Here is a 14854-nt window from a genome sequence, read left to right as displayed (position 1 = left end):
TTTTACACCGTGTTTGTGGTGTCCATTTGCAGTGTTGGGAAATTTCCTAAAGTATACGACAAACATATTCTTGAATCCCAGGATCACTACATTTGGGTATTTTATGTTTGTCTGCTAAATGGACTTGTACAGATTTCTACATGATTTCCTAAAGCATGATCCTGTAATGCAATGATCTTAAACTGAGGCCCTCCAGACATTACAAAACTTCAACTTCCAGCATGCCCCGACAGCCGTTGGCTGCAGCCAACGGCTGTCCGAGCATGCTGGGAGTTGAAGTTTTGCAACGTCTGAAGGACCACGGATTGAGATCACTGCTGTAATGGATGCCACAAACTGGCATACATCATTTCTGTGCAGTGAAGACATCCATTGGTGAGTCCCATAAGGTTTACCCCCCAAAAGGCACTACAAAAACGAGGTGCAAAAAGAACCTAAACAGTATTATAAAGAGTACATGGTAGGTAGGAGAGGGCCCATACAGATTTTACATTGAGGCCTAGTAGCTTCAAGTTACACCATTGGTGGTATCATTTAATAGTATGCCACCCATAGAAATCTATGGAATCAGGCTGTACCTCTTCATACAGAGGTTTAATGAACGCTGAGATAGAAAAAAAAGTTAAGACATTTAATTGCATACCATTTTATGTCATACTGAGGCATTACACAGCTGCTATAGACTTTGTATGCTGCAGTACACGCAATATTTACATAGCAGAATGGGTATCCCCAAAGTGATAGCAAACCCAATCCACAGTATGCCTTAATGTCTACTAACGTGGTCTCTTTCTTCCTGGTCAGTGAGATAAAATGTAACATTCAGGATACAATACAGAGGTATGATATTATAACTATATAATAGAAAACTTGATTGAGGTAAAAACAATAAATACATCGGAATTTACTCATGCTTTTATCACTTTTATAATTGAGTGCTACTTTTACATAACTTAAAAATGGTGTTAATAGTAAGCTAATATTCAGAACCACAATACCACTGGTAAGTACTGCATTAGGCAGTGACCTACAAAGTATGAACTTTATGCAAATTAAAAAAGTATAACTGGTTTCTGAGAAGAAAAAATAGGTTGAAAACTCCAAGTTATGCTTTTATTTGCTAAAACAGCTAACCATATCCTGCTACATATATTGCACTGTTTCATAGTCTCAATCTAAAAATCTATGTGGATACTTTTTCCAATATATGTAATATATGATTAGTCATCCAGCAAAAGTACTATATAAATGCTCATATTTGCATAGAAAATCCAGACAATTGTCTCATCATTACGCTTTTAAATCTAATGTATCTCCTTATTTCAGGTTTAGATAAAAGAGAGCAGACCACCATATATTTCCTTGATGCAAGTTTTTGTTTTGCGTTGTGAATGGAAATATACAGTGTAATGGGGAGACTCAAAAAGTTAGTAAAGTCATAAAAGCACTACGGCAAGAAAAGGTCAACAATGATTAGTCAGGGGCACAGAAATATTAATGTGTGAAGACCTGACAAACAAAATACCATTTTTTCTAAAAGAAGAATAGACGAGACGGTCATACTATTAAGTGCCACAAAATAAACATGTTCCCTCTTGAAGTGGCCCAAACAGAGTTATTAGCTGCTACATTCGGGCCATTAAAGTGAATAGACCCACTGCTGTCCGCCCTGGTATATGTCAGCATCCCTTTCTTGACGGAATGCTAATGTATATCTATGACTTACTGCAATATTCCTGTGGGAACCCAGTATTAATAGCAATGGGTAATATTTATAGATCACAGGATTTTTTGCAGTAGCGATTTATTATTTAAAGGGGTTATCCACCATAAGGTGATTTTAGTACGCACCTGGCAGACAGTAATGGACATGCTTAGGAAGGATCTGCGCTTGTCTTGGGGCTAAATGTTGTGAGATTACCATAATACTGTGGCTAGCTTTTTGTGAACTGGTATTTCCTGTTTAATTTTTCTTTTTTTGACTACAAATCCCATAATTCCATTTTCCTCCCTCCCACACACCAGCCACCCCACCTATTGAAACATAAATGAGCTGCATCCATTCAAAAAAACTGTGGTTATCAATCAGGGTGCCTACAGCTGTTGCATTAGTTGCAGATTGATCTCTCACCCACCAAGCGATCGCTCCACCCATTGAAGCAGACAGGCTCCCTGTCATCAGCTGACTAGTGAGTCAGGTCTCGGCTGCATTGCAAGCTGGGAAAAATCTGAGACAACAGTAATTTTGTATTCTGTTAAAAATAAATATTGGGGTGAAAATCACATAAGAATTGTGAGAAAACACTCACATACAGGTACAGACACTATATTATGAACTACACGTACTTTACAGCCACTTTAGCATAGTCAAAAAATAAATAAATCCTGGAATACCCCTTTAACTGTAGTAAGTATATAAAGTATCTTACATAACTAATTCCACCCCTTATATTATATATGCATCTCACATAAGTAAGTACAACCCTCACATTTATTTTTGTAAATATTTTTTTTCATGTGACAACGCTAAAGAAATGACCCTCTGCTACAATGTAAAGTAATGAGTGCAGCCTGTATAACAGTGTTTAATGTTTTAATGTCCCCTCAAAATAACTCAACACACAGCCGCTAAACCTTGGCAACAAAAGTGATTACACCCCTAAGTGGAAATGCTAAAATTTGGCTCAGTTAGCCATTTTTCCTCCCCAGTGTCATGTGACTCATTAGCGTTACAAGGTTTCAGCAGTGAATGGGGAGCAGGTGCCTTAAATTTGGTATTATCGCTCTTACACTCTCTAAACTGGTCACTGGAAGTTCATCATGGAACCTCATAGCAAAGAAAAAAGTATTGTTGCTCTACATAAAGATGGCCTAGGCTATAAAAGATTGCAAAGACAATGAAACTAGGTGCAGCAACGTGGGCAAGACCATACTGCGATTTTACAGGACAGGTTCCACTCAGAATAGGCCTCGCCATATGAAGTGTGCTATGCGGGACTGAAAAATTGTAAAACAAAAAGTTAATAAATGTGAATTTACCCCTTTCCTAATAAAACTTTGAATCACCCCCTTTTTTAAATAAAATAATGTAGACAAAAATAAACATAAACATGTTGTATCTCCATGTGCGTAAATGTCCAAACTGTTAAAATGTAATGTTAGTTAAACCACATAGTCAATGGCGTAGATGTAAAAAAAAAAAATACCAAATTTCAAAATTGGGTATTTTTGGTCACTTCATAAATAAATAAAAAGCAATTAAATAGTCCTATCACAACAAAAATGGTACCTATATAAATTGGGTATAATTTTAATCGTATGGACCTACAGAATAAATATAATGTGTCATTTTTACCAAAAAGTGCACTGCGTAGAAAGTTGCAATTTTTTTTATTTTGCCGAACAAATCATTTTTTTTGTTTCACTTTAGATTTTGTCATTTCAAAAATGTTATACTATTTGTGTTATCTCTGCTTCTATCACTGAATTATGTTTACTGCTGCATCCTGAGGAACTGTGTTTGTGTGCCCTTATCTATATGTACTGTCCTGGATGTGTTCTGGTATCTATGAATTCTTAAATGTATTTTATGGTGAACTTAATTAAGGTATATTTTGTACACTTCCTTCTATATGGTTTTTTGTTGGTTACATATTGCAAATTATGCCAAATGTGGTAAAATGCACCATTTTTTACAGCAATTGTGGTCATTCAAGACGAAAACACTTGATAATTAGTTGCGGTACCTCTAGTTAACTGCAGCATGTGAACACAGCCATATGTCATTTAAAGTTAAACTAGACAATTATTACTGGTTAGTTAATGTTTCCAAGGAGGTTTGAGCCACTATTGTGATTGGATACCAATGTATTTCTATGTCGTCACAGCAATAAAACATCTGTACTAATTTAGATCAGAACAGAATGCTCAGAATGTCTGCTCTTCTTGCACAGGTCAAGGAAACCTTAATAACTTTTTATTGGACAAATGATGTGATGTATGTTTCATCTTTTTATCTAGACGTTGGTAATTCACTCCCTCAATCTTATCATCAGGCCACTGAGTGGGTGGACGAATGTTTAACATTCTTCCTGTTTTCCTTTGGTGCCTCATAATTCAAACCAGAGATGTTAGCATACATAAACCAATAGGTTTTCATTGATTTTAACAGTATGCACTTTGATTATTTAGTTCCATGATGTCCAAGTGTTTATTTATATTGTCAGATTCCAGAGAATAGGGTATCGTAGAGGCATGCATTACAGACAGCTAGAGATAACTATTAAAACAGATGCCTGACAGCAAAGTGAAGGCAAACTATTGTCTGTTTCCATCTTTAGTCCTAAATGGAGCAAATCACAAGGTTAAGCAGATATAATAAAAATATATACTCCATAGAGAAGGTGCTCCAGAGAATAGGGTATCGTAGAGGCATGCATTACAGACAGCTAGAGATAACTATTAAAACAGATGCCTGACAGCAAAGTGAAGGCAAACTATTGTCTGTTTCCATCTTTAGTCCTAAATGGAGCAAATCACAAGGTTAAGCAGATATAATAAAAATATATACTCCATAGAGAAGGTGCTAGCAGCATATTATGAGGTATAAATGCTACAAGTAAACACACAAACCTATGCCTGAATCTTGTCAGACATTTATCCCCTTCCTGACATTCATTGTATTTTTTCTTTCAGACATATTGAAAGCAGTGTGGAACTCTAGTACTTCAGCGTTTAAAACTTTAGGGGACACGTGTCTGTTCACGGGGGAGGGCCACCCACTGGATTTATAAGCTCAGTTTGAGCAGAAATGTAAATGAATAAATCACAAGTTATACTAGATCTTTTTTCTTTCTAAAACTGGATATTAGTCTTATCAGCTATTGTTCCTCTATAACATGTTCCACACAGATGGGCCTGAATAGCTCATCTTCCTCTGTAATATATTACACACTTCAGACAGTAATGTGACCGGTTTCCTTTAACGACACAGGACGTATATTTACGTCCTGCGCCGGCTCCCGCGATGTAACGTGGAGTCACACAGAGACCCCGCGTCATATCGCGGCGGTCCAGGCGGCCATCAATGGCCAGGACCTGTGGCTAATACAGGACATCACCAATCACGGTGATGCCCTGTATTAACCCTTCAGACGCGGCGATCAAAGTTGACCGCCGTGTCTGAAGTGAAAGTATCCCGGCAGCTCAGTTGGGCTGTTCAGGACCGCCATGATGAAATCGCGGCATCCAGAACAGCTTAAGGACATCGGGAGGCTTCCTCGGTGTCCGATCAGCGAATGACTGCTCGGTGCTCAGTGCCTGAGATCCAGGCAGGAGCAGTCAAGCGCCAATAACACTGCTCAATGTCATGTTAATACATGCCAGTGATCAATGTAAAAGATCAGTGTGTGGAGTGTTATAGCCCCCTATGGGAGTTATAACACTGTAAAAAAAAGTGAGAAAAAAAAGTGTTATTAAATGTGATTTAACCCCTTCCCTAATAAAAGTTTGAATCACCCCGCTTTTCCCATAAAAAAACCCAAAACTTTGTAAATAAAAATAAACATACGTGGTATTGCCACGTGCGTAAAATGTCCGAACTATAAAAATATATTGTTAATTAAACCGCACAGTCAATGGCGTCCACGTAAAAAAATTCCGAAGTCCAAAATAGTGTATTTTTGGTCACTTTGTATACCATTAAAAAATCTAATAAAAAGCGATCAAAAAGTCCGATCAAAACAATAATGATAGCGATAAAAACTTCAGATCACGGCGCAAAAAACCGCCCCGTACGCTGAAAAAAAATAAAGTTATAGGGGTCAGAAGGACATTTTTAACCGTATACATTTTCCTGCATGTAGTTATGATTTTATTCAGAAGTACGACAAAATCAAACCTAAATAAGTAGGGTATCATTTTAATCATATGGCCCTACAGAATAAAGATAAGGTGTCATTTTTACAGAAAAATGCACTGCGTAGAAACGGGGGCCCCCAAATTTATAAAATTCATTTTTTTCTTAAATTTTGTCGCACGATTATTTTATTTTCCGTTTCGCCGTGGATTTTTGGGTAAAATGACTGTCACTGCAAATTAGAATTGGTGGCTCAAAAAATAAGCCATAATATGGATTTTTAGGTGGAAAATTAAAAGAGTTATTATTTTTAAAAGGTAAGGAGAAAAAAGCGAAAATGCAAAAACTGAAAAACACTGAGTCCTTAAGGGGTTAAAGCGCATGTTACAACCTAAATTAACCCCTATAATGAGGCCCCATAAGCGTACACTTCTTACTGTGCTATTTCCTAACATACCTTTATTTTATATTGCGGTTACAAAAGCTCTTTCTAAGTCTTTTACCAGTGTCCGACACGCCTCTCACCCAGATTTCATCGGCCTTTGATTTACATACATCGGCCAACAGCAGTCCTGTGTATGCAGTCTACACATGTGCCAGTACTGTGGTTTGACCCCTGTCGGCCAGGTTTGGAGGCTGTTCCTGGTGTCTCGGCATCAGTCACTAGAGCAAGCTTTCTACTTCTAGTGACCGCTACAAGCGGTCTGGTTGACAGTGGTCAACACTTCACTGTGCATGCGCCAGAAGCCGCAGTAGAGGCATACATGCAGACTGCACACACAGGGCTGCTGCCAGCCGGGTAGCACCGAGTGTCAAAGGCCAGTAAATCTTGGAGAGAGCCGTGTCAGATTGGCGCAGAGCTGAACCTGCTGGCCCCACCTTCAGGACACTGATGCCACGGCCATCACAATATAAAATAAAGGTATGTTAATACAAAGCACAGTAAGGAGTAAAGGGGACATTTATCATTGGCTTTGGACCACTTTAATGTTCTAAATGTCTCTGCAATTGCATTTTTGGCACAATTTTCGGTAGAGCATCTTTTAAAGTTGTCCACTGTTTGGTGCACTGTACACCACTTTTTGCCGTGGAGCTGTATTTATTATTTGTGCAAAAAAATGTAGAATTTTTTATTTTTTTTGCCAAACCTACACCATCTAATAGGACATGTACAAAAGTGACAGATGCCAGAGCACAAAGCTTAAACCTATTTTTGCAGCTCACTGGTTTCTATAATTTAATCAAATTTTTCAAGTCCCATGTGTCTTATAAATTTTGAGCAACTGTGCAAACAATGCACCAAGCAAACGAGAAAAATGTTTACTACCTTACACCAACATTGATAAATGTTCCCCTATGTGCCTATGGGGCTACATTGCAGGGGTCAGTTTAGGTGACAGATGCTTTTTAAATATAATTTTGTTTGTAAAATAGAGTAACACAAGTTTAAAAAAAAAAAAAGACATGGCCACACTGCAAGTTGTTCTTTTGCTTCTCAATTACAAAAACTAACATTGTGTAGAAAGTATACATTTTGATCAACCTGTTGAAGCCTGGTTCTGGGCCATGTCTCCCCACAGACGGTTCCATGGCAACAAAGGCCACCACACAACCCCACAAGTGTGTGAACAGATCGCTAAGTTCCCCCTACTATTTGCCCCCTGCCAACAAACTAGGAGAAACTAGGAATAAACCTTTAAAGGGGTACTCCGCTCCCCAGCATCTTATCCCCTATTCAAAGGATAGGGGATAAGATGTCAGATCGCTGGGTTCCGCCGCTGGGGACCCCCGGGATCGCTGCTGCAGTGCCCCGCTATCATTACTGCACAGAGCAAACTCGCTCTGTGTGTAATGACCGGCGATACAGGGGCAAAAGTATTGTGACGCTACGGCCCGCCCCAGCAATACAAGTCTATTGGAGGGGGCATTGCGGCCATCACGAGGGGGCGGACCATGACGTCACGAGGGGGCAGAGCCATGATGTCACTATGCTCCGGCCCCTGTATCGCCAGTAATTACGCACAGAGCGAGTTTGCTCTGTACAGTAATGATAGCGGGGTGCTGCAGCGGAGATCCCGGGGGTCCCCAGCAGTGGGACCCCCACGATCTGACATCTTATCCCCTATCCTTTGGATAGGGGATAAGATTCTAGGGGCAGAGTACCCCTTTAAGTTTCTTGTGTAATAAAAATTAGTCAATGTACACTGCTCAAAAAAATGAAGGGAACACTAAGATAACAGATCCTAGATCTGAATTAATGAACTAATCGTATGAAATACTTTCGTATTTACATAGATGAATGTGTTGACAACAAAACCACACAAAAATTATCACTGGAAATCAAATTTATCAACCCATGGAGGTCTGGATAAGGAGTCACACTCAAAATCAAAGTGGAAAACCACATTACAGGCTGATCTAATCTAATGTCCTTAAGGGTGCATTCCCACAGGGCGTATACGCAGCATATTTGACGCTGTGCAAAATGTATGGCAGCAGCTGGAAATACACTGCGTATTCCTCGCTCTCTATACACACAGGGCTTTCCGGCGGCAGCCCTATGTGTGCAGTGAGTTTTGGAGGCGGAGCCGCGCATCACAGACATGCCGGCACACGGCCCCGCCTCCAAAACACACTACACGCATAGGGCTGCCGCCGGAAAGCCCTGTGTGTATAGAGAGCGAGGAATACGCAGCGTATTTCCTTCTGTTGCCATAAATTTTGCGCAGCGTCAACACCCTGTGGGAATGCACCCTTAAACAAGTCAAAATGAGGCTCAGTGGTGTGTGTGGCCTCCACGTGCCCGTATGACCTCCCTACAATGCCTGGGCATGCTCCAGATGGCGGGACAGTCTATGGTGCAACGTGGCGTTAGTGGATGGAGCAAGACATGATGTCCCAGATGTGCTCAATCAGTTTCAGGTCTGGGGAACGGGCGGGCCAGCCCATAGCATCAATGCCTTTCTCTTGCAAGAACTGCTGACACACTCCAGCCACATGAGGTCTAGCATTGTCTTGCATTAGGAGGAACCCAGGGCCAACCGCACCAGCATATGGTCTCACAAGGGGTCTGAGGATCACATCTCGGTAGCTAATGGCAGTCAGGCTACCTCTGGCAAGCACATGGAGGGCTGTGCGGACCCCCAAAGAAATGCCACCACACACCATTATTGACCCACGCCAAACTGGTCATGCTGGAGGATGTTGTAGGCAGCAGAAAATTCTCCATGGCATCTCCAGACTCTGTCACATGTGCTCAGTGTGGACCTGCTTTCATCTGTGAAGAGCACAGGGTGCCAGTGGCGAATTTGCATATCTTGGTGTTTTCTGGCAAGTGCCAAACGTCCTGCACGGTGTTGGGCTGTAAGCACTCCAATCCACACTCCATATGCATTTTAGGACACAGCAAAGTGTTCTGTAACCCTATAGAGGCTGTATGTAGGCTAGAAATAGCCTTTTTTAATATCGATTTGCCGCGAACAAATTCGGATCGAAACAAACTTTTCGGGAAAATTCGGTGAATCTGCCGAATCGAATTTTTGAAAAGTTCGCTCATCTCTAATATCAATGTGCTCTGAACCAAGGGTGTTGAGAAGGTAGTGGACAACGTGTTAGGTGTGGTGTGGTTTCCTCTGTTCTCTGTATGTACCCATGGTTTGTATTATTGTTTTGATATTCGCACATTGACTTGGAAAATTTCTTCTATTTATTTAGCACTTGGTACTTTATTGGTTACATCTGCATGGACACTTTCTATGTAGGATACTTTATGTATACTCAGGTATATATATTTACTTATGTGGATTATATTCTAATATCAATTATGATTATTTTTTCCTGGCTTAATATATTGAGTCAATGTGTGTATGTTAGGGTGATATTTTTATATGTATATAGGGATATGGAAGCCATCTTGAATTATGTGTTATGCTAAGCATTGCTTCAGATTAAGTTGAAAGATATTTCACCGGTTCTTATTATAAATTAGTTTCTGTCACAGGTTTTGGGGAATTTTCATCTGATTTGGAGAATCTGGCTGTCTGACCAGAAATTCCTCTTTTTGCTCTCAGTTTAAGGTCAAACCTCATATAGTGTGAAATAAACTGTTTCATCATAGATTGTTGGTAATTGCATCTTTTGTGTTGTGGTTGATAAACTGACGGATTAGATGAAGGGGGTTTTAAGAGTTTAGCATTTTTCTAACTATTCCAACTCTCTGCTTGTAAAAAATGGACATGTCAAATAAATGATATACTGATTCACATATATAATATGTCTACTTTATGTTGGCATCATAAAGTTGACATGTTTTTACTTTTTGAAGACATTAGAGGGCTTCAAAGTTTAGCAGGAATTGAAAAAAATGTTCATGAAAGTTTCAAAATCTGAATTTTGTACACCAACATGTCCTTGTAGCCCCATTTGTTTTATTTTTATAAGGGGTAAAAGAAGAAAAAGCCGCCCAAAATGTGTAACCTAATTTCTCCCGAGTAAGGAAATACCTCATATGTGAATGTAAAGTGCTCTGCAAGCGCATTACATGGCTCAGGACGAAAGGAGCCAAATTTGGCTTTTGGAGAGAGAATTTTGCTGAAATGGTTTTTGGGGGGCATGTCACATTTAAGAAGCCCCAATTGTGCAAGAACAGCAGAAAAAAACAAAAAAAAGGAATGTAACAAGGGGTATAGTGAGCCTTAACTCTCCACAGGTGTTTGATGAATTTCCCTTACAATTGGACATAAAAATTGAACATTTGATATTTTTCACTAAAATTCAGGTGTTTCCCTCAAATTTTTCATTTTCACAAGGGATAAGAGGAGAGAAGACCCCCGAAATTTATAACATAATTTCTTCTAAGTATGGAAATACCCCATATGTGGACGTAAACTGCTCTGCGGGTGCACAACATGGCTCATAAGAAAGGAGCGCCATTGGGCTTTTGGAAAGAAAATTTGGCTGGAATTGAAGTCAGGGGCCATGTGTGTTTACAAAGCCCCAATGGTGCCAGAACAGTGGACCCCCCCCCCACGTGACCCCATTTTGGAAATTACACCCCTCACGGAACGTAGCAAGGGGTGCAGTGGTCATTTAAACCCCACTGGCATTTGACAGATTTTTGGATCAGTGGGTTATGCAAATTAAAAATTTTATTTTTCATTTTCACTGACCACTGTTCCAAAAATCTGTCAGACACCTGTGGGGTGTAAATGCTCACTGCACCTCTTATTACATTCCTTGAGGAGTGTAGTTTCCAAAATTTGGGATGTTATTTTTGCGTTTATGTCAGAAAAGCTGCAACTGTCAGCCACCCCTGTGTAAACCTCCAGCTTACCATGCTTGGAGTTGTAGTTTTTTTCCACAGTTGGAGGCACACTGGTTAAAAAACACTTATTTAGGTAACATACTAACTCAGTGTTTCCCCACCAGTGTCCCTCCAGTGGTTGAAAAACTACAACTCCCAGCATGCTGTTTATCACTGCTTGCTGGTAGTTGTAGTTTGGCAACATCTGGAGGGGCACAGTTTGGAGACCACTGTGCAATGGTCTCCAAACTGTGCTTCTCCAGATGTTGCAAAACTATAACTCCCAGCATGTCCAGACTGTTCAGGCATGTTGCAGCGAGAAAGATACCATTGCCGTTAACAATGTAGATCAGTGGTGACACCTCAGAAACCTATCTCCCTGGATGTCCTAGGGAAGCTGCAAAAGCAGGCTGGCCCAAAAGTGAGAGACTCCTGGAAGTGAGTAGCCTCGAGGGAGCCGATAGTCTGTGGGGACAAGGTAATAAAAAATGCCTACCAGGTCTCTATTTAATGATGACACAAGTGACTTATGGGGTCACACATCGCTCAAAGACAATGATGATCAATTTGCTATAGCAGCAAGTACGTACTCCCAGGAACGTGATCTCGAATTACCCAAAGTGCAAGAAAAATTGCAAACGTGTTACACAAAAAAAACGTGCACAAAGGATGTGGTCTATCGCAAGCCCTTCTCCGACAGACCTTACCCTTCGCCTCCGGACCAAAAGGTACCTGCGAGGTTCCAGGTTCAATGTCCCTTTCCGACGAAGTTACTAAGGGACCTCAAATGCTCCTGGCATCCCCCTTGGCGTTAGCCAAGGTATCTGCCCACAGAGCCGTTAACGGTTTGTACCCTGCAAATGCAGGAGTACCCGGGGTTTTTTGCAGGGAGGTGCGGAACCTAATGGCCACCCACAGCCACCCTAGACTGCTAGGAGGGACACCCAGAAGGGCTACCGCATCCTAACAATCCTGTGGACATACAACACGCAAAAAGTATGTACTCCCAGGCATACATAGTCTGTGCTAGGAACAATGCAGTTTATACTGCCCCTATGCCTCGTAACCACACTCCTAGGACACTCTACCCGTTTCAGCGATTGCTAATAGACTATATTCAGTTATCTGGATCATGAACCTATGAATATGTCTTGGTGTGCATAGATCTCTTTTAAGGTTGACCTGAAGTCTAGGTATCCAATCTGGGAAGCATCGGTCAAAGCAACTGTAAGCAATCTTGTAAAGGATCAGGTATGTAGATATGGTGTACCTGAAACAATAGAAGGTGATAGAGGGTGAGCTCAGGGAGGACAGGAACCTCCCTCTTCACAGGTAAGGTCATGAAAGAAGTCATGCAGGCTTTAGGGATTGAGTGGTCTTTCCACATCACTTACTGCCCCTAGAACAGAGGGAGAATGGAATGTCTAAAGACTTTGAAGCTGAGAATTATAAGGCAATGAAAGAAACAAGCAAACCCTTGCCTAAATGTCAATAGTATAGCATCCTCCCCTCAGTGACCCTGTCTTTTTTCTGGGTGGAGTCCATTTTTATTGTATGTGTTATGTGTTCTAATAAAATTCTAGAATTTTTGCGGCTGTAGTTTCCATATAGTGTGGTATTTTTATAGGTTGTCATGAAATAAGAACACAAGTAAGACTAAACTATTAAGGGCACACAGAAATCGTAGTTCATATTCTGATAATGGAATTGCCATATGCAGTTCCAGTAAATGCGACATAGTCTTTGCATGGAAGATATTTCCTGCATTTTGTTTTCGCTTTCATAAACGGTTATTTAGCTTTTTAACCACTATAGAACAGTTTCCAGCTGCATTGATAAGGCAGCATGTGGAATATTACTTCTAGATTTGCATTTTCAGCTTTGTGGTGGTTTTTGTTTGTTCTGTGTTATATTTGGTTGATCTTACTGGGGAAGGGAAGTCATTGGTATTGTTCTTCCACCTCTCACTGACAGCAAATTACAAGCACTTTTCTTCCAGTGATGGAAACTGTCTTACGGTCTATAACATGTCTGTATTTTAACTTTAAGAGGGGCTATATGTAATATGAGCTTTGAGTCCTCTACACATCAGGTTAGACTTAGTGCAGGAAAAGTTGACTTTTATTCAACACTTTTTGACGAATACACTGTAGCAGGTAAAACAATCAAAATGCTTTTCATGAGTGCTCCTATTTATAGGCACATTGATTCATAGAAAGCACAAAAAGTCCCATACAAATCACAAATCAATGCTAAAGACCAGAGAAAACTAAAAACGAAAGAATAAGCGTATAACGATTAAGAATAAAGTTATAAGATTTTAATTTAATTAACACATATGCTCAAAAAAGACATCATAAAAAGAAAGATTCCAGCTGCCGAAAAAAATATTGCAAAAAATTAAAAGTCCAAAATGTATTCAGTCCATGTTAAAAACCAAAATCAAAACACCCTGTGTGGATAAAACCCCCACGCCGACGCGTTTCGGAAGATTAGACCTTAGTCATACCACTAATCAGTCCGAAACGTGTCGGCGTGGGGGTTATATCCACACAGGGTGTTTTGATTTTGGTTTTTAACATGGACTAAATACATTTTGGACTTTTAATTTTTTGCAATATTTTTTTCGGGAGCTGGAATCTTTCTTTTTATGGCTTCACACATACCGGGGTAACGGCTCGGCTTCATCCAGGCTTCCAGATCAATATCTACGAGTGCCTAAACAGTGATTACTACAAACAGTGAGCTGGCTATATCTTCTTCTTCTTGACTGCATTCAAAAAAGACATACATTTAAAAACATTTAAAAGAGATTGCATGGTAGCATAGCACTGGAGGAACCGACTAATAGGGGGCTACACACAGAATAGCAGCTGGTAGCTGAGGTAGCTATAATCAAAAGTGCATAGTATATACCAAATGGAAGCTATACTTCAAAGAATTATATATACATTGTCATAGTACAGTTAAAGTGCATGTACCATTGGTTGCTATCCTAAAGTGAGGATAAAGTAACACCATAAAAAGGAGTGTGCAAATGACACAATTAACAGAAGTATTCAAACAAGAAAGCACAATATAGTATGATTTACCACAGTGGGAGAGAATGGATGTGTGTGCCTCCACCACCCAAAGTGTCCCTCAGGGCTTCATCCGGGGTGTGGTCATTAGAAGCTCTGCCCTCACTAATAAATTATATAAGGACCAATGGCTGGCTGACCTGACAGTCATCTGACCAGAGGAGGCCTGTCCAGCTCACATCTTGCAATCAAACACCTGGTGCTGCCAAATATGGAGGCTACCCATTGGTGATTCATGGGATGACGTATATTGAGACCCGCCCCCCTGTTAGGTAAACAGAGCCCACTTACAAAGATTTACACATACAGTCATCAAAATATATTACATATGTAAAGTGCTCAAAACACAACTTCCTTAGTACCCACAAACCTGTCCATCGGCAAGCGCGATCGCCTAGTACAGCCAGAATGCCGCCATCCGGTCCGGAGTTGGACCTGCCCCCCGGTGAAGCGACACGGCAAGCGCGTCACAGGCAGGCGGTTGGGAGGCCAGTGCCCCACGCCGCACCGAGGACGATGTGAATGTCATCACGTACAGAGCAATGGGGGTGCCATAGCAACCCAGCAACGCCAAAGGAAGCCAGCGCTCCGGAGCTCCGTGCGGACGACGTGAAC

At 40.7% G+C, this 14854-nt stretch overlaps 1 protein-coding gene across 6 annotated transcripts in view; it reads left to right on the top strand.

Moving 5' to 3' along the window:
• The first annotated feature begins 255 nt into the window (after window positions 1–255).
• The window catches only part of LOC130360673 (programmed cell death protein 1-like), a 42701-nt gene continuing 28102 nt past the window's right edge, over window positions 256–14854 (top strand). For 3 of the 6 annotated variants that reach the window (XR_008890755.1, XM_056563223.1, XM_056563219.1), the window contains exon 1: window positions 258–375. Coding sequence is in view for 2 of the 6 variants with exons in the window: in XM_056563224.1 (XP_056419199.1) it covers window positions 327–375 (49 nt within the window). In the remaining 4 variants the exon portion in view is untranslated. Of the gene's footprint in view, window positions 376–14854 lie in introns of all 6 variants that reach the window. The other 3 variants (XM_056563225.1, XM_056563222.1, XM_056563224.1) reach the window with 2 other exon arrangements.

This window comes from Hyla sarda, chromosome 3 (genome assembly GCF_029499605.1).
Source record: "Hyla sarda isolate aHylSar1 chromosome 3, aHylSar1.hap1, whole genome shotgun sequence".
Lineage (NCBI taxonomy): Eukaryota > Metazoa > Chordata > Amphibia > Anura > Hylidae > Hyla > Hyla sarda.
This window is presented reverse-complemented; position numbering and strand designations above follow the sequence as displayed.